The sequence below is a fragment of the Typopeltis vanoorti genome, chromosome 13 (genome assembly GCF_054136105.1).
Source record: "Typopeltis vanoorti isolate ZY-2024b chromosome 13, IOZ_Tvanoo_1.0, whole genome shotgun sequence".
NCBI lineage: Eukaryota > Metazoa > Arthropoda > Arachnida > Uropygi > Thelyphonidae > Typopeltis > Typopeltis vanoorti.
Window position 1 is genome coordinate 5,266,051 of NC_143561.1, and position 21,450 is coordinate 5,287,500.

The window sequence follows — 21,450 nt, forward strand, 5'->3', positions numbered from 1 at the left end:
CTTTAAAGGAATGCGGAGAACCGACCAGGTCTTCTGACCTAATGTCCAATCCTCACCTTCTCGTGGTGCACCCTGTTGGGTATCTACTTTGATACTGAACGAACGAGGATGGGCTGGCAATTTGGGATTTAGCCGACCAAATTGTATTCTTATTGGTTAAACCAAAATAAAAAATGATGGTACAACATGACAAAATTTCATGCCGGCTGGGGCGTCGCCCGGTTAAACAAGGCCCCTGTTGTTTTTGCCAGGGAACCAGGGCGAACAGTGAAAAGTCAGCTACTGAAACAAATCTGAAAACAAACCCCAACTCAACATCAACAGAGTTAAAGATCGGTACTATCAACGTAAGAATCCTGAATGGCAAAGAAATGGAGCTAGCTGAGAAATTAGATAAGTACCAGATCGACATAATAGGGGTGACTGAAACAAAAAAGACCAAAACTGGTGAGATCTTTCTGAGCAATAAATACAAAATGTTATATTCAGGCAATGACAATCAAGGAAAAGAAGGAGTAGCCATAGTATTCAACACAAAATACGAGGCTAATCTTCTTGAATGGCAGGCAGTTCTCAAGTAGATTAATGTGGGCAAATATGAGAATGGGGAACTGGACAATGAGACTTATTTGTGCCTATGGTCCCACAGAAGGTTCTACTAAGGTAGAAGTGGAGGAATTTTTTGAGGCTTTAGAAAAAGCAAATGACACAATGAAAAATGAAAAGTTGGCCCTTGTTGGGGATCTAAATAGCAGAGTAGGAAATGATTGTGAGACATACAAAAATATTGTGGGAAAATTTGGAGAAAAGAGCAAAGCTAATAATAATTGCAAATATCTGTTGGATTTCTGCACAGGACATGGACTGGTTATTACTAACACCATGTTCCAACATAAAAATGTGCACAAATTCACATGGAGAGAAGAGGCTAGGAATAAGAAAAGTCTCATTGACTATGTTATTGTTGATAGTGATGTTTTCTCCCTGGTGCAGGACACCAGAGTGTACAGAGGATTTGAAATTGGAAGCGATCACTATTTAGTCTTGAGCAGGATAAAATTGAATTTCATATTGAAAAGAATAACATGTAAGAAAGTTTTAAAGCGAATAAAAGTTGAGCAGCTCTCAGATGTGAACTGTAGACTGAAATACAGAAATATTATTGAAAAGAAAATGAAAGAGTTTGAGAACAGGAATCAAACCTTGGAGATTCAGTGGCAAACTCTGAAGGAAACATTGATTGATTCTGCCAGAGAGGCATGTGGTGAGGTTGTGTGCAAGGATAAAAAAATCAGAACTCCCTGGTGGACACAGGAAGTTAAAGAAGCAGTGAAGGAAAAGAAGAAAGCATATCGAAAGTTCCTGGCAAATAAGTCAGCTTTTACTCTTACAGAATACAGAGACAAATGTAAGAAAGCTAAACAGTGTGTAAAACTAGCTAAACAAAAGTCATGGGAGGACTTTGGCAAGAATATAGAAAATAAATATCAAGAAGGTGGCAAAATATTCTGGAGGTTGTTGAAGAAGCTTAGGAATGGAGGAAAGAGTGCTGTAAAAGGAATTAGAGATGATAAAGGTGAAATGAAAACAGGAGAAAAAGATATCCTTGAAGTATGGAGTAATTACTTTGAAAAACTGCTAAATGAAACAAGCAGTGATGACAGCACAGTGATAAAAAAACACTGACCAGGCATGCAGTCAGGAATACATATCCATACTTGAAGTAGAAAAAGCCATCAAAGGCGTGAAATGTGGAAAGGCAGCAGGAGTAGATGATATTTGACCAGAAATGCTGAAGTATGGTGGTATAAGAGTCTTACAGTGGCTGCACTGCATAGTTCAGAAAGCCTGGACAGAGGGACGAATTCCCGATGATTGCAGTAGAGCTCTCATAGTACCCATATATAAAAAGGGAAATAAAACTGAATGTGAGAATTACAGAGGTATTTCCCTACTGAGTGTTCCTGGCAAGATCTATGCAAGTATACTTGAGAAACGGTTGAGAAGAATTGTGGAAGAAAAGCTTGGTGAAGAACAAGCTGGATTCAGGCCAAATAGAGGCTGTCAGGATCAGATCTTCACTTTACGACAAATAGTCGAGAACGAATGGGAATATCACAAAGATCTGTATTTAAGTTTTGTCAATTTGGAAAAGGCATATGACAAGGTGCCAAGAGAGAAGCTATTCAATACGCTGCAATTATATGGTGTTCAATGGAGCATTATATCAAGCAATACTTTGTCTTTATTTGAGTTGTGAGTCAGCAGTTAGAATTGAAGGAAGTACAGGAAGATGGTTTAATGTTAAATCTGGTGTGAGACGAGGATGTACATTATTCCCTCTGTTATTCATTATCTATATGGATCACATTATGAAGGAATGTGGTATTAAACCTGATATCAAAATTGGAGATGTTAATGTCAGCTCTTTGCTTTATGCGGATGATGTTATACTTCTAAATAAATCCGCTACAAGTCTGCAAGATTCTCTGACTAAATTGAATAGCTGTTGTAATAGATATGGTATGAAGGTCAGCAATAAAAAGACAAAGACAATGAAAATAGGCAGAATCATTGAAAATGTCAACTGTGTTGTGAATGGAGAACCTGTGGAACAAGTAAAACATTTCAGCTACTTAGGCACAATTTTTAGTGAAGATGGTAAACTAAATATAGAAATAGACAACAGAATCAGCAATGCTGGTATCGTGGGAAGTCAATTGAATAAATTCATATGGAATAAGGAAGAAATTAGTCGGAACACTAAATTAGCTATATACAAGACTGTGTTCAAACCAATTTTAACTTATGGATCTGAGAGCTGGGTTAGAAGTAAAACACTTGACCAAAGACTAGAGACCGCAGATATGAGAGTCCTGAGAAAGATTAGAGGCATGAACAGATGGCATGAATGGCAATATCATATTAAAAATGAGGATATTGGGAAAGAACTTGACATTGTCAGCATCCAGGAATGCGTTAGCAGAGCTAATCTCAGGATGGTATAGTCACTTAAATAGAATGGGAGAGGAAAGATTAAGAAAACAAGTGTTCTCTGCCAGATTGGCAGGAAAAGGACCCAGAGGAAAATCAAGATATAGGTGGATTGATACGGTACAAAGTGCCTTTGACGATAGAAATATAAGATCTGATAATGTTGGAGTCTTGACAAGTAACAGACTGATTTGGAGGAAAATTGTAGATAGGAAGTTAGTAATGATGTAATTTTTTCATGTAGTACTGTCATATCCTGTACACCCCTTGAGGGTACATGGCAGGAATTTGATGATGATGATGATATGTAGGTGAATCAATGCCTTCCACAATTGGGCGAAGAGGGATGTTTTCTTTATGAATTTTTGGAACTCCATAGATGCGTGGGATAAGAGGATATAGAGAGCGTAATTAGAGGCGAATATTATGAGGAAGTTCACTCGCAGTCTTTAACAAGTTATATGTTATATGTTATCTTTATATGTTATCTCAGTCTTGGAGTCATTAAATCTATTTTTTTCAAATGTATAACAACCGAGTAAAAGCTGATCGCCACATATATATATATATATATTTTTTTTTTTATTTTTTTTTTTATTTTTTTTTTTATTTTTTTTTTTTTCCAGTTATATTTAATTTACTTCTATAACACGTTACTGCACGCATATTGAGATTCCATTTTAATCATACTCCCTAACTGTATGTTATTCCTAGTATTGTTTGAACTACTGTACTGATGCTGTCCCAAGATACTTGGGATGAAATATTTATGAATTAAATAGTCATTACTGTGGTTAGTACGTGTGTTTTTTTAGTGATTATAATAATGTTTTAAACGGTGACGTTTTGCATAGCGGAACTTTTTTTTTAGCATTTATTAACCGCACTATGCAAGGTGCTACTGTATTCTATTTCATTGCTATATGGTTGAGACTTATGAAATAAACTATAATGTTTTTGGTATCTCTTTTAAATGGAAACTGAGTATACTTACAGTGAGGCATATGTTGAAGATACAGACTTCTTTTAATACTTTTTATAACCACTTCTGTCTATAGGTGCCTTCCAATTCTCTCCATCTGTTTCTATCTTGAGCTTGTTGGTGCCAAAGAATTCCAATTGTTTTTCTTATATCATCTGACCATCTTCTTTCAGGTCTTCCAGCTGATCTTTAACCTTCATATGGCCGCTACTCCAGTAAAACCTTTTTCCATCTATTGTCCTTGAGTCTTGCAAAATGTCCTGCCCATTTCTTTCAAAGTAGTATGTTTTCTCCAATATCTAAAAATTTTGCTTTAGCTCTTATTTCTTCATTTTTTATTTTATCTCTGAGTCTTATGTTTAGCAGACATCTTTCCATTCTTCTTTCTGTTTTTTTTTTGCATTTTGATTGGCCAGGTTTCTGCTCCTTATGTCATATGGCAATACACATTGGTTGGGCAGTCTTGATCTGTTCTCTGGTTTTAATGTGCTTTTTCTTCAATTTTCCAAAAGCTGCTGATCCCATTCCTATTATTCTTTTCACTTCTTCCATGACTCCTTGTTTCTTCATTGTTAACAATTTTCCTAAGTATACACACTCATCTACTATTTCAATTTCTTTATTGTTCACCTGAACGTCATTTCTTTCATAGTATCCTTTTCGGTTTGTCATTATTTTAGTTTTCTCAGAATTAATATCTAATCCAATTTCTAGTGATTTAGTTATTAGATCTTCTATCATTTCTTTTAAATCTTTTGTATTGTTTGCAATAATAAGAATATCATCAAATCTTAGGTTATTTAATTTAATTCCATTGATATTGACTCCTTTATTGGACTAATTTAAATTACACATCATATGCTATCCAGGTGCTTGCATTAGTAGTGACCATAACCTTGTCTTAATAAAATCAGAACTGAAACATAGGAAACAAATCCAAAGATGCAAACCAATAAGATGGAACCTTGAAAAATTAAAGAGTAAAGAAGTAAAGAGAGGATACCAAGAGGCAACTGATCATAACATTCCAGAAAACATAAACAGAATAATATTGAAAACCAATGGAATATGATTAAAGAGTTAATTACAAATTCATCAAATCAATTATTGAAAAATGCAGAAAAAGAAAAAAGAAAACATTGGATAACAGATGAAATACTTGGCCTTATGGATGAAAGAAGAAAATATAAAAATACTGTTAAAGAAGAAGATGTGGCCAAATACAAATATCTTAAAAATCAAATTACAAGAAAATGTAGACAAGCCAAAAAAGAATACCTGGAAGAACAGTGTAATAACATAGATGAATTATTTAAAAAAGAAAACGTAGAGAAAACCTATAAAGAAATTTAACAAACTGACTTTCATATTTAATAAGAACAGCAAAAACAATGCCATCAAAGATGAAAATTAATGGAATGGAAGAATTATCTTGAAAATCTCTATAATGGCGACGAACTTGATGTTGATATCAGCATAGAAAATCAAAATGAAGATAATCTAGGACCCTCAATAATGCGAGAAGAATTTGATAAAGCACTGTCCAAAATGAGTAAGGGAAAAAGTCCAGGTGTTGACAATATTCCTATAGAACTGCTACAAAATCTAGGTGATGAGACAAAAACCTTACTCTATCAATTAATAGCCCAAATCTATGATAGAGGAGAAATACCAAAGGAGTTTATGAAATCAACCATAATACCAATACCAAAAAAGAATAATGCAAACAAATGCAGCGAATTTAGAACAATAGCCTTTAATCCATAATAGAGATCAATAATTGAGAGAAGATTAGACCTTAGTCAAAATACTTACATTTGTTCCTTGATTTAGAGAAAGCGTTTGATAAAGTAAATCAGCAAATACTCCTAAATTGTCTAACTAATATCGGCATAGATTTGAGGGATAGGAAAATAATTTATCAAATTTACAAAAATCAAAATGGACAGATTAAAATTAATGATAAGGAGAAAATAATAAATATCAGGAGCGGAGTAAGACAAGGATGTATACTTTCACCACTTTTATTTAATTTATATATTGAAAAGGCCATTCAGGAAACTAAAGATAAAATAAATAGTGTCATAAAGCTAAATAGTGAGCAAGTCATGTGTATAAGATTTGCTGATAACATAGCCCTTGTAGCAGAAAACAGAAGAACATTAAAAACAATGCTAGAATTACTAAATAATAACCTTGAAAAATATAAAATGAAAATCAACGCAGATAAGACTAAAATCATTGTTACAGACAAAATCCCTATCAATACAGAGCATATAGACATCATCAGGGAACAAATAAAACAAGTGAAAAGCTTTAAATATTTAGGAAGCCTAATAACAGAAGATAGCAGAACAAGAGAAGACATATGATCAAGAATAAACAACGCAAAAGCTCAATTCTCTAAGATGAAAAGCATTTTAACAGGAAACCTCAACCTGCAATTGAAAAAAAAATTAGTCAAGACACATTGATATGGAGCATTGCACTGTATGGATGTGAAACCTGGATTCTATGCAGAGAAGATGTAAGAAGATTGGAGGCTTTTGAAATGTGGTGCTGGTGTCGCATGAACAAAATAAAATGGACAGAAAAAAAATCAAACCAACAAGTCCTGAGAGAGATAAACGAAACAAGAACTCTAATAAAATCGATCAAAGTTAGAAGGGATAGGTGGTTTGGACATATACTTCGGCATGATGGACTTGTGAAAAGAATAACTGAAGGCAAAATAGAGGGGAAAAGAAGAAGAGGCAGACCAAGGAAAAGCTTTCTTGATCAAGTCAAAGACAGCACGGGTTTCAGGAGTTACCAGGAGGTTAAGAAGAAAGCCAATGACAGAGTGGAATGGAGGAAATTGCTGCTGAGCTACCAGTCCCAAGACTCTTGCAACTGATGATGATGTTCCAGTGTTAATGTGAAGAGTTTGGAAAAAATGGTGTCTCCTTGCCTTATTCCGTGATTTATGTGAATTTTTTGCTTATTTCGTCATCATCATCAAATTCCTGAAATGTACCCTCAAGGGGTGTACAACATATGATAATACTACATGAAAAATTTACATCATTACTAACTTCCCATCTACAATTTTCCTCCAAATCAGTCTGTTATTTGTCAAGACTCCAATATTATCAGATCTTATATTTCTGTCGTCTAAGGCACTTTGTACCTTATCAATTCACCCATATCTTGGTTTTCCTCTGGGTCGTTTTCCTGCCAACCTGGCAGAGAACACTTGTTTTGCTAATCTTTCCTCAGACATTGTGTTTAAGTGACCATACCACCTGAGATTAGCTCTGCTAACCCATTCCTGGATGCTGACAATGTCATGTTCTTTCCTAATATCCACGTTTTTAATATGATATTGCCATCTGTTCACACGTCTAATCTTTCTCAGGACTCTCATATCTGCGGTCTCTAGTCTTTTGTCAAGTGTTTTACTTCTGACCCAGCTCTCAGATCCATAAGTTAAAACTGGTTTGAACACTGTCTTGTCTACAGCTAATTTGTTGATAGAGAAATCAGTTGACTAATTTCTCTCTTATTCCATATGAATTTATTCAGTTGAGTTCCTATCATACCAGCTTTATTGATTCTGTTGTCTATTTCCATATCTAATTTATCATCTGCACTAAAAATCGTTCCTAAGTAGGTGAAATGTTTTACTTGTTCCACAGATTCTCCATTCACAATGCAGTTATTATTTTCAACAATTCTGCCTATTTTCATTGTCGTTGTCTTTTTATTGCTGACCTTCATACCATATCTATTACAACAGTTATTCAATTTAGTCAAGGAATCTTGCAGACTCGTAGTGGATTTATTGATAAGTATAATATCGTCCGCATAAAGCAAAGAGCTGACATTAACATCTCCAATTTTGATATCATGTTTAATACCACTTTCCTTCATAATGTGAACCATATAGATAATGAATAACAGAGGGGATAATGTACATCCTTGTCTCACACCAGATTTAACATTAAACCATCTACCTGTACTTCCTTCAATTCTAACTGCTGACTTACAACTCAAATAAAGACTAAGTATTGCTTGATGTAATGCCCCATTGACACCGTATAACTGTAGCGTATTGAATAGCTTCTCTCTTGCCACCTTATCATATGTCTTTTCCAGATCTAGAAAACTCAAATAAAGATCTTTGTTATATTACCATGATTTCTTGACTATTTGTCGTAAAGTGAAGATCTGATCCTGACAGCCTCTATTTGGCCTGAATCCAGCTTGTTATTCACCAAGCTTTTCTTCTACAATTCTTCTCTACCGTTTCTCAAGTATACTTGCATATATCTTATCAGGAACACTCAGTAGGGAAATACCTCTGTAATTCTCACATACAGTTTTATTTTCTTTTTTATATATGGGTACTATTAGAGCTCTACTCCAATCATTGGGAATTTGCCCCTCTGTCCTGGCCCTCTGAACTATGCAGTGCAGCCACTGCAAGACATTTATACCACCATACTTCAGCATTTTTGGTCAAATATCATCTACTTCTGCTGCCTTTCCACATTTTAAGCCATTGATGGCTTTTTCTACTTCAAGTATGGATATGTATTCCTGATTGTATGACTGATTAGTGTTTTTTACCACTGTGCTATCACTGCTTGTTTCATTTAGCAGTTTCTGGTTTGTTGTTCTTGATTGTTGAAGAAACTTTAAGGATATCTTATTCTCCCATTTTCATGTCACCTTTATCATCTCTAACTCCTTTTACAGTACTCACTCCTCCATTTCTAAATTTCTTCAACAACCTCCAAAATATTTTGCCACCTTCTTGATATTTAGTTTTCTATGTTCTTGCCAAAGTCCTCCCATTACTTTTGTTTAGCTAGTTTTACACAGTGTTTAGCTTTCTTACATTAGTCTCTGTATTCTCTAAGAACACAAGCTGACTTATTTGCCAGGAACATTTGATATGCTTTCTTCTTTTCCTTCCTTGCCTCTTTAACTTCCTGTGTCCACCATGGAGTTCTGATTTTTCTATCCTTGCAGACAACCTCACCATGTGCCTCTCTGGCTGAATCAATCAAGGTTTTCTTCATGGCTTGCCACTGAATCTCTAAAGTTTGGTTCCTGTTCTCAAACTCTTTCATTTTTTCTTCAATAATCTTTGTGTATTTTAGTCTAAAGTTCACATCTGAGAGCTACTCAACTTTTATTTGCTTTAAAACTTTCTTACATGTTATTCTTTTCAATATGAAATTCAATTTTTTTCCTGCTCAAGACTAAATAGTGATCACTTCCAATTTCAAATCCTCTGTACACGCTGGTGTCCTGCTATCAACAATAACATAATCAATGAGACTTTTCTTATTTCTTGCATCTTCTATCCATGTGAATTTGTGCACATTTTTATGTTGGAACATGGTGTTAGTAATAACCAGTCCATGTCCTGAGCAGAAATCCAACAAATATTTTCCATTATTATTAGCTTTGCTCTTTTCTCCAAATTTTCCCAAAATATTTTTGTGTGTTTGACAATCATTTCCTACTCTACTATTTAGATATTATATCTAAATAGTAGAGTAGGAAATTATATCTGCTATTTAGAAAAGTTGGTCCCAACAAGGACCAACTTTTTTTTTTCATTGTGTCAGATGCTTTCTCTAAATCCTCAAAAAATTTCCACTTCTACCTTAGTAGAACCTTCTGTGGGACCATAGGCACAAATAAGTCTCATTGTCAGTTCCCCATTCTGATATTTGCCCACATCACTCTACTTGAGACTGCCTGCCATTCAAGAAGATTAGCCTCGTATTTAGTGTTGAATACAGTGGCTACTCCCTCTTTTCCTTGATTGTCATTGTCTGAATATAATATTTTGTATTTATTGTTCAGAAAGATCTCACCAGTTTTTGTCTTTTTTGTTTCAGTCACCCCTATTATGTCGATCTGGTACTTATCCAATTCCTCATGTAGCTCCATTTCTTTGCCATTCAGGCTTCTTATGTTGATAGTACCGATCTTTAACTCTGGTGATGTTGAGTTGTAGTATTTTTTCAGATTTCAGATGCTTATTTCATTAAGAATGATATTTGATGTAGCATTTCCATAAATATATTTTATTATGTTAATAAATTGTTTTTCAATGTGATAATCTCTAAGAGCTTCTGTTATTGATGATTTTATGCAATCAAAAGCTTTTTTAAAATCTATGAAGGCCACTTGAAGAGGAAGGTTGTATTCATTGCATTTTTCAGTAAGCAGGCTTATTGATTGAACACGATCTATCATACTGAAGTTCTTTCTGAAAGCAGCTTGTTCAGAGGGTTGTGTTGAACCAAGTCTTGTTTCTAATCATTTGTTTATAATTCTAGTGAAAAGCTTATAAATGTGGGATAACAAACTAATAGGTGTGTAATTTTATAGTTTTAATTTACTTCCTTTTTTATGTAGTAAAATAATGTTTGCATTATTCCATATTTTGGCTCTCTCTCTCTTTGAAGATACAGGCATGAGTTGTTTTGTGTGTAATTGTGCACATGAACATTTGTTACTGTTGTTAGCCTGGTTCTCTTGTAACACTTCCACAAAATTCAGATTACTCAGGAACTGCACTAAGAAGTGTGAAAATTAAAGTTCAAAGACTGAACAGTGTGCAATCTGTTGACAGTTTTGTGCTTGTTAAGGAAGTGTCACTGTAGTTTTAATAATTCTATTTCGTATGTTGTGCATATAAGGTGCCTGAGGCAAATAAGGCCTACCTTATTTAAAATTTGAATAATTTAGACAATTGTTTAGATTCTTTCATTTAAAGACAGAGAAGACGATTTGTTCAGTCGTCTTCTCTGTCTTTAAATGGTTCCTCAATGTTCTTCTAGGTACTCCATAACGTTCTCATGCTGCACATTGTGATAGTTGTCCTCTTTGAACAGATTTCATAGCTGCTTCTAGTCTTTCATCAGTCCCAAAGACCCCCTTTCTTCTTAACTTCTGGCATTTTCAGATGCCTTTAGCAATAAAATAAGTAACTATTATGAGCAATCACCAAAAAATAAAATCATAAATTATAGCAGTTTAATAAGGCCCATCAACAGATTTACTGGGCCTTATTAACTGCTGTGAACTAGATTAGATCACATCTATTTTCACATAAAATATGAATTCAAATCAATTAAAACATTTTTAATTATAAAAACAATACAAAAAGGAGAATATTTTTAATCAAAACTTATGAACTGTTGCGGCGTAATATTATTAAACGGGAAGACAAAACCATCTCCCACAAAGGTCTAGGTCAAACTGACACAATGCAGTCACTATACAATAGGGCGCCACTGACTTGCCATTGTATTGCGTCCTCTGTGTGTGTGTGTGTAAGAAACCAAACCGGCACAACTTACTGTAAATGTGATTTTTTTTAAATGGGCCTTATTAGATGCTTAACCTTATATACCTCAGGTACCTTATATATGTGTGTGTACATATATATACACTTTGTTAATAAAATATATAAATAAAAGGGAAAAATTTAGTTTTCAAGCATGTAGCTTAGTGAAACACCAAATATATAGGCCTGGGGATAGAATGAATTAACATTAGAGGAAAAGATATTTGTGATAGATGACTTAGTCAGTAACATGATTAGTTAAAACTTGATACAAATTTCACAGTGCAACAGGAGAGAGTTGTTAGCAAGTAAAATACATCACTTTTCATCTATTTAGCTACTTACTCTGTACAAATCCCAAAATTGTCTGGCCTTGAAATGCTGCTCTCACATTTGAAGTGATGCCCTAAAATCTCTAAAAATTCTTGAAGGTGTTCAGAAGAGGACAGTTTAGTTAATGGACATCTCCTCTCTCACAGACTTTCTTTGATCACCTCTTATAGATTTGTCAGTTTCTTCTGCATGGCACAGTTTAGCAGAACCAGTGTTCTGCTAAACCGTGCAATGCTGTAGATTGCAAAAATGGAGGCAGAATCGTGCCTACATTTTTGCAACTTACAACTTTCTCCAACATCCTTTTATGTAACTGTGGATTCACTGAACCCACTACTCCATTCCTTTTCTTTCTGTACCTCAGTTCTGTGGAACAGCCTTCCTCATAAAGTATTCCACAAGGGCTACAATTTCCAGATTACTATGATCTTTAACTGCAGTCTACACATGGTATTTTTTTCCTATAGACCTTGAAGCCTGTCCCTGTTATGTGGTGGGGGGGGGGGCATCTTTGCCTTGGATATGCATAATTCATAATAGTATACTATTATTATTATTCACAATATACTATTACAATATTCATCATAACTATATATATATATAAAATCAATGTTTTGTTGAAAAAAATAGTTGTCAACTATTCCACATGTTTTTTCTACAGTGGGACAAGTTCTCAGCAAGGGCCTTAACTTTACAGTCTGTCCCAGAAAAGCACATAAAGAAATTTTGTTAGCAGAAGTTGAACATGCTATTTCTATCTTATCTCCACAAGAAGCTTTACTGGCTCGGTTCAAATCAGCACTTGCCATAAATGCGGCAAAACTTCCTATTGTTAATATTTCACCTTTAGAATGAGCTGCTGTCAGTAACCTTAGAAACAATTCCAACAGTGCTTCTGCCTACAGACAAAGACCATAACTTCTTGCCAAACATCTAGCTAATCTACTTAATGGCCTGTCAAAAACTATGAGCATTTTGTTTCCAGCATCAGCAATATTATCCAATATACAAACAGAACTCTGGTCTAGCCATGGGCAGGCTTCTTTTGTCAGTTTTAGCAAATCTTTATATGGAAATATTCAAAGTAAAGGTCCTAGAAGAATACCATCTTAAACTAAAATTATGGAAACGGTACGTCGACGATATATTCTTATTCCAGAACCATTGACTACCTTTACTTTTGCATTTCTATGATTACTTGATTATCAATACCCTCACATAAATTTCACATATAAATTAAAAACATAATGGTTCACTCCTATTTCTAAAATCTTCAACTAATGAATCAGAAAAATTAAAAATCTATATTTCGAAAGCCTACACACACACACACTGACAGATATCTGCATATGCCTCTTTCCGTCATTATAGACCTCAAAAATTGGATATTATTTCTACACTAGGAGCAAGAGCCCACTGACTTATTACTGACAAAGATGAACTAACTAAAGAACTTCAACATTTAAAAAACACTTTCCTTCAAAATGGCAGCTATAATGATCACATTATCTCCAGACTACTCAACCAATATGAGACCAGAGAAATTTCTAATGAAGAAGAAAACAGAGGTGCTTCATCATGCTTCCATCTATTTGCTCTATTTCCACAAAACTAGCAGAATAAACTTCATGAATATAAAATCAAAGTAGCATTTACCCCTTTATCAAGATGAGATCACTACTCCGATCCACAAAACATTGACATAGCCCACTTCAGTAGCCGAGTGTTTATTGGCCATGGTGCAGTTGCCAGTCATCTTACTATAGACAGACAGAAAAATCGGTTGAACAAAGTATTGAAGAGCAAATCTGATATTAAACTTGAACTATGTTGTATGCAGATGTCATTGTGCTGTGTGCAGAATCAAGAGAAGAAGTGGCAGCTAAGCTGGAAAGTTGGAGGAAAGTACTGGAAGAGAGAGGTGTGAGACTGAGCAGAAGTAAGACAGAGTATGTGTTGCAAAGTGGATGGAAGCCAGGAGACAGATCTGGAGCTGGAAGGAAATGTCATCAGGAAGGTCAGTGCCTTTAGATCAATGAAAGAGGATGGTGAGGCTGAGAAGGAAGTGGGATGCAGGATGGAGGAACTGGAGTGCTATGTAAGATGTAAGAGGGTGCCGATCAATCTAAAAGGCAAAATCTACAGGGAAGTATTGAGATCAGTTATGATGTATGCTATGGAAACTATAGCCCCTGAGGAAAAATAACATCAGCAGGATGAAGCTTGCAGAGATGAGAATGCTTAGGTGGATGTGCGGTGTGACCAGAAAGGATCGTCTGAGAAATGACTATGGTGAAAGTTACAAACTTAGGAGCAAAGATACAGGAAGCAAGTTGAGATGGTTTGGTCATGTGGTGAGGAGGGAGGAAGAGTGTTTTGGAAGAAAGGTCATGCAGATGGATGTGCACGGGTGGCCAAAGAAGAGATGGTGAAGGAGGACTTGAGGATGAAGAACTTGGATGTGGCTGCAGCCCAAGACAGAAGGTTGTGGAGGAGACTCACTACAAACAGTGACCCTACTTAAGTGGGAAAAGCTGCAGAAGAAGAAGATCAACTTGTCTGAACGCATCCAAGCCATCATTAGCCAAACACATACATGCATGCATGCATGCAGTACAATTCAGTATACAATATACAATTAGAAGTGTTTTAAAATAGCATCAATCTCTTCTATAATTACTGAATGGTTGTCACTTCTGTTAGTCTTTACTGTTTTGTCTACTAGTATGTATGTTTGCTCCTGAAAAAATCCTGTGCAATTAGGATGAAACATCCTGTTGTCTTATTCCAGTGTTCTCTCTTATAAATCCTTAGTTACATACTCATATATATATATATATAATAATGGTTATTATTATTATTAATAACCAAGCTTATAAAATTACTTGGTAACCCTAATATATATATATATATATATATATATATACGTATTTGCATATTTCTTTTTAGTATCTGCTGGTAAAAGAAGAGATCGAGGGCCAGTATTTAAACTCTCTGGAGTGTCTGTGAATGCCAAATCTATAATTAATGCTGAAAAAGAACTTGAACCATTGGACATCATTTTGCCTTCAGATAAAGAGGAAAGAAAAAAGTGAGTTAAATTGACTTCTTGAAAATGAAACTATATATTTGGCTCACTTTAATGAATAATTTTCTTAATGTAATGGTGATAAGTCAATACAATACTTTTTTTTATATTGCTCCCATCCACGAAAGGTTATTTACAAACCTATAGTAATTTTGTATCATGAGTGGCCTAAGAATTTCTATTTGTATCAATGAATTGATACAAATAGAATAATAGAGAAATTTTGTTGGAGGAAAAACTTTTTCATTCTGATTTGTGCAATATCATGATAAACTTTGAATTTATGCTACAAATGTTTGGCCACCTAGGATTCACATACACAATATACTCTAGCTCATGGGTCGGGAACGGTGGCTCCAGAGCCGCTTGCAGCTCTTGGCTGAACAAAGTGCAGCTCGTTTATATTGAATTAAAAGATGCATAATTAATACTAACAGCTAAATATATTGTTTTTCGATACGGTCTGTTCGTGGTTTAGATACTAGGCATGTGATGTGAAATTTTATGACATGAACAACTAATAACTACGTTACATTTGAAATACTGCTAAATATTAACCCTGCCTAAGGTAACTAGCGCCATGGCGAAAATTTGAACTAAAATTTTTGCTGTCCTGTCACCACGGTTTTTATATACATACGGATTTTAACCGTCAAAATAAATATTCTGTTAGTTAACTTATTTATTGTGGTACTAAACTGGTGTTTAATTTAGTGTCAGGTAATGTTATGCACAAATTAATTTTTATTATGTTCTTATGTTGAATTTGTGTTTTTACTTGCGGGTAAATTTGTAATAATAACCCTCCTAATATGAGTTCAAGAAAAATAAAAATAATCAAAGAAATCAGAGGATTTAATAAAATGTGGATAGAGAAATTTGCATTTATAGAAGTAAATGGAAATCCGCAATGCCATCTACGACTTAAAAATAACAAATCAAGTAATGTCGAACGACATTTTCAAGGAAAACATTTAGACATTCAGTAAAAAATATCCTGAGGGTGATAACAGAAAAAAAGCTATTGAAGAATTACAAAAGAAAACAAATTTCTTTGCTGAAGCAAAGAAATTTCTCAACTTGAACGAAATCTTCATCAAATACTACTGAAGCAAGTTTTTTTTTATCCCTTGAAATAGCAAAAGCAGGAAAACCTTTTATCAATGGTGAATTTCTAAAAAATTGCATGTATAATGTCTCTGAAATCCTATTTAAGGATATGAAAAATAAGGAAGAGATACATAAAAAAATTAAAAATTTATCTCTTTCGGCTAGAACTATCAAGGAACTGATTGTAACAATTTCTGCAGAAGTTTCAAATATGCAAATTATGAATATTAATTCTGTCGATTTTATATCCATTGCGGTTGATGAATCAAATGATATTTCCGATATGGCACAATGCTGCATGATGGTTAAATATATCACATCTCCCAGTATTCGAGAACTTGTTGATATGCTAACACTTAAAGGAAACATTACAGGTCAAGATATTTCAGAAAGCCTTTTAACAAGTTTACAGAATAAAAATATAAATATTAATAATATAGTATGCATTGCGACCGATGGCGCATCTTCTATGATTGCAAAAAATAAGGGGTTTGTCAAATTATTCTCCACTCATGTTCCACATGGAGTTATTTCATTTCATTGCATTTTGCATCAAGAAGCTTTAGTTGCAAATTCTTTGGGATTATTACCACAACTAAAAAGAGTGATGGATGTTGTTGTGCCAATGATCAATTTCATCCGATTTCAGGTGTTGAATCACAGACCTTTTGACACATTTTTAAAGGGACTAGGTAGTCAACATAAAGATTTAGTGACATTTACATCTGTATGATTATCAAGAGGAAAAGCATTAAAATGTTTTTTTCAGTGCTTAAAAGAAGTAATAGTTTTCTTAACCACTAAAAATTATAACGTAAATCATGTGGAACTTCTCAGTAATCCCGAATGGATACAAAATGTTTGTGTTTTGCTTGATATGACAGAACATTTTAATAAGCTAAATTTGAATTTGCAAGGGAACGGAAACACATCCTTAGAATTACTAGAGGAAGTCCTTACCTTTGAACAGAAAATAAGAGTGTTTTTCAAAGATGTTACTAAAGAAAAATTTATATATTTTGAAAATCTAAAAAATTATTGATTGAATTTAAATCAAGAGAAAGTTGATTGTAAAATATTCACTGAAATGATTACTGTAATTTTAGATTCATTTACAAGCAGATTTCAGGATTTTAAAAAACATCAGGAGATGATGAAATTTATATTACATCCATTAAATTGCAATTTAAAATTAATAGATATTGAAGCTTTTCCCAGAATATCAATTTCAGAACTACAAATGGAGCTTCTGGAAATTCAGAATAAAAGCATCTGGGTACAAAAACTCCAGGAAATGGTAGCACAAATTGAAGAAAATGAGGAAACTATGGAAGAAACACCACAGGAAATTATATTTAAATGTTGGAATTCTTTCCCAACTAATTATTCAAATGTCAGGCGACTTGCTGTTGGGCTTTTGACTCTTTTCAGTTCAACGTACAATTGCGAACAATTTTTCTCTTCAATGAATTACATTAAAAATAAGTATAGGAACAAATTGACTGATGAAGGTTTGAAAGCCAAATTACTATTAAAGTGCACGACATACAATCCAGATTTAAGTAAATTGGCTGAGAAGATGCAAAATCAAAAATCTCATTAGTGAATTTTAAATTAAAACAATCAAATATCTATTAAAATACATAATATTGTATTTTTGTTTGGAACTAATTCTTTTTGTAATATAAATTCTGATTTTTTTGATTTTGGGCTTAATGAACATATAGAAAATTTATAAGCAAACATAAAAGTGGTATTTGATATCTGGAAGTACTGAATTAAAAACAAATTTACCTAAGTTTGAACTAACTGCAACTTTGAGTCACCAGGAAAAATCAAATTGAAATTGCTCCCAAAATTTTGTTTTAATTAATTTTTTTGGTGGAATAGCTCTTTTGTTCAAAAAGGTTCCCAACCCCTGCTCTAGCTACTTCCTTTCTAAAATATCTTAATTTGTATAATTCCACTGAAATAATTTCTTTACATATATTTTACCCCATTAAAAGATTGCTACAGATGTTGTTGATTTTTAGTTAAGCTGATTAAAAGCATACCATATGCTTTAATCAGCTTAACTAAAAATCAGCATTAAAATTTACACTTTAATCAGAAGAAGCAATACCTTTATTTACAGTAAACACTGTGAGAAAGTAGAGTTGTCATTTCCCCTTATAGCAGAGATGACCATGGATTGCTCTAGACCAGTGGCACACGAGACGTGAATGGGTTCATGTTATATGTGCTAAATAATAATAATAATAATTGAAGTTGTGAAAAGAATTATTAGTACTAGTAAAGACTGCCCATGCAAAATCGCAATACTTTGAGTGCATGAAAAATGTTGCAGCTAAAAAAATGAGATTCTGAATGTTTTGCTAGAAAATTTGTGCACTGTAGATGAACCAGTCAGTATAAAATCGCTGTGAAAACTTTTATGTTCCTAAAACAGCTGCTCATCATCATTTTCATCCATTTCCCAATATGTACTCTCAAACAGCAATCAGGCTACTTTTGGCATCGTTGCATGGTAAGATCAATAATTTTCCTCTAAATTAGACTATTACTTCTCAGCACTTCTGACTGCATCAATCCACCTACACCTTGGTCTTCCTCTGGGTCTTTTTTCCTGCCACCTTAGCATCAAATATTGGTTTTGCTAATCTGTCCTCACACTTTCTTGAATACAAATAACTTCAAGTTATTTCCTAATGTCTTCATTTATGATATGATTCTGTCATCTATTCACTCCCTTAATCTTTTTCAGCACTCTCATATCTGTGATCCCTAATCTTTGAGTGAGTGCTTTATTTCTAAATAAAGATCCAACTCTCAGATCCATGAAACTTAAAACTGGTTTAAACACTGTCTTGTATAATGCTAGTTTGGAGTTTTGACTAATTTATCTCTTATTCCATATAAATTTATTCAACTTTTCACCATACTAGCTTTGCTTATTTAGTTGTCTATTTCCAAATTTAATTTATCAACTTCACTAAAAACTGTTCCTAAATAGCAGAAATATTTTACTTGTTCTACAGATTCTGTCACCATTTTCAGTTTAGAATGCAGCTGAAATTTTCAATGTTTCTGCCTATTTTCATAGTTTAGGTCTTTTCATTCCTACTTTTCATGCCAAATTTGTTACAACTGTAATTCACTTTAGTTAGAGAATCCTGGAGACTTGTACTGGATGTGTTTAGGACTACAACATTATCTGCATAAAGCAAAGAGCTAAGATGATTCTATCTCTGATTCTAATATTGGGTTTAATGCCACTTTCTTTCATAATGCAATCCATATAGATGTATAATAAGAGTGGTGATAATGTGCAATCTTGTGTTACCTCTGATTTTACAACCGTTGTCCTTTATTTCTTTCAGTTCTCAGTTACAAATTAATATGTAAAATATGACCTCTGCATAAATATGACCAATAAACAGTCATATTTATGCAGAGCAATAAATATTAACATTTATTGCTCTGCATAATGCTCCATTTACTCCAGTATAATTGTAGTGTTTTGAAATGCTTTTCTCTAGACATCTTGTTGTATGCCTTTTCCAAATCTACAAAATTAAAGTAAAGCAGATTCTTGTCATTCCTGATCTTGATAGCATTGATTTGCCTGAACCCAGCTTGACCTTCTCCAAGTTTCTCTTCCACAATTTTTCTCTACCTCTTTTCAAGTATACTTGCATAAATCCTCCATGAAATACTTAGTAGACAAATTTTTCTGTAATTCTCACATTCAGCTTTATTTTCTCTTTATAAATGAGAATTATGAAACTCTACTCCATTCAGCTGGAATTCAACCTTCTGAGGCTCTTTGAATTAAACAGTGCAGTCAATACAAGAGCTATATTCTTTCATTTTGAGGATTTCAAGTCGAATATCATCTACTCAAGCTGCCGTTAAAGATATACCAGGAAATTATATACTTAGTTTTAATCCTTTTCCCAAGGAAGCAAAAAAATGTTTTGTGCATGAGGTTTATTCACATCTAAGCTACTTTTATACAGAGGCTAATGACTTCATATCACTTGCTTTAGTATGTATCCCATAATGGGATGGGCCACTACCCAGACCGGTTTTGATGTTTATTAAGGTCTCATCAGTGGGAGCCAGACCCAGGAGAGTTACCAAGGTTGAAATAATGCAGAAGTCATATCTCACATACAAATATACTAAAACCAAGTATAAAATTATAAAATTTCTTGGTATCTTTAACGTATAATTAACCGAAGGTAAAAAACTTTCTACATCTTTCTCTAATCCAAAGATTTTTATTACTAAGGTTGAGCACCTTTTGGCTACTTGTACAGGGTGTTCGGGATAAATTTGACAGTTTCGTAAGGAAAAAGAAAATCTTCTTTGTATCTATTAAATTTAATGAATTGACAAAAAAACATTACAGGCAGAGTTAATTACAATACTATCAACAAGATTTACTCAAAATAACCACCATTAGCATCGATCACAGCTTCAATTCTGCTTCGGAACCTCGAACAAGCTGATGCTACAGTCTCCCTGGGAAGGGCCGCAAAAACTGTTTTAATTTTATCCATTAACTGGGCTTTTGTATTACTGGAAGTGCGATTGGTGTCTTTTTCAACTGCGCCCCATACAAAATAATCCATGGGGTTAAGGTCTGGGGAGTTTGGAGGCCAAACATTTGGACTGGTGAAGTCGTAGAAATTTTCAGACAACCATTTTTGACTTTTCCCAGAGGTGTGGCAAGGGGACGAATCCTGCTGCCATACATACGGCCTACCATTGGCTACCCTTGTTATCCAGGGCTTGACTACAGTTAGCAACTCCACGAACAAAGCCCGAATTCCAATGTCAGGGTTCTTCAACACCTGTTCCTGCAGATTTGCGAGGAATTCTGCTGTACGAACGCAATCAGATCGTCTGCTAGGGATCTTTCTTCTTGCTACATCCTCGTAGTCACCATTGCAAGTCTCTAGTTCATGCCTGATTGTTTTTACTGTATTCAGGGAGCATTGGGCAGCAGTCGTAATATCCTTATTTTGATGGCGGGCACGAATCATCATGATACAAGTTATTCTCTTCCATGATTCAGGTGGGTTCCAGCTATCCATCCTTTCTGACATCTTGTATATGAATGAAGAAGGGTCCAAACTTTTAAATGAAGAGAAGTGTGTGTTAATACATGTAACTTACGGAAAAATATAATTAATTATAAATATGTCAAATTTATCCCGAACACCCTGTATATGAGATATATATGATTTCTGCATTACTTCAACCTTGGTATCTCTCCTGGTCTGGCTCCCACTGATGAGACCTCAATAAAGGTCAAAACTAGACTAGATAGTTGTCCCTCCCATTATGCATAGCATTATACATGTCCGAAAGGGGATGTGCTTTGCATTATGAGATACATACTAAGGCGAGTGATGTGAAGTAATTAGCCTCTATATACAAGTAGCTTAGACTTGAATATATTTCACTTTCAAAACTTTGTTTTGCTTTCTTGAGAAAAAAAAAAAAACTTTTTTTGAAATTGTTTTTTTAAAAAATCAATTAAAACCAAGTATATAATTTCTTGGTATATATCTTTAATGT

General features: G+C 34.1%; 1 protein-coding gene across 2 annotated transcripts in view; it reads left to right on the forward strand.

Annotated features, from left to right (window-relative positions):
• The window catches only part of Chd1 (chromodomain-helicase-DNA-binding protein 1), a 557,090-nt gene that overhangs the window by 354,070 nt on the left and 181,570 nt on the right, over window positions 1–21,450 (forward strand). For both annotated transcript variants that reach the window (XM_090402402.1, XM_090402403.1), the window contains exon 28: window positions 14,613–14,754. In XM_090402402.1, coding sequence (XP_090258528.1) covers window positions 14,613–14,754 — 142 coding nt within the window. The remainder of the gene's footprint in view (window positions 1–14,612; window positions 14,755–21,450) is intronic.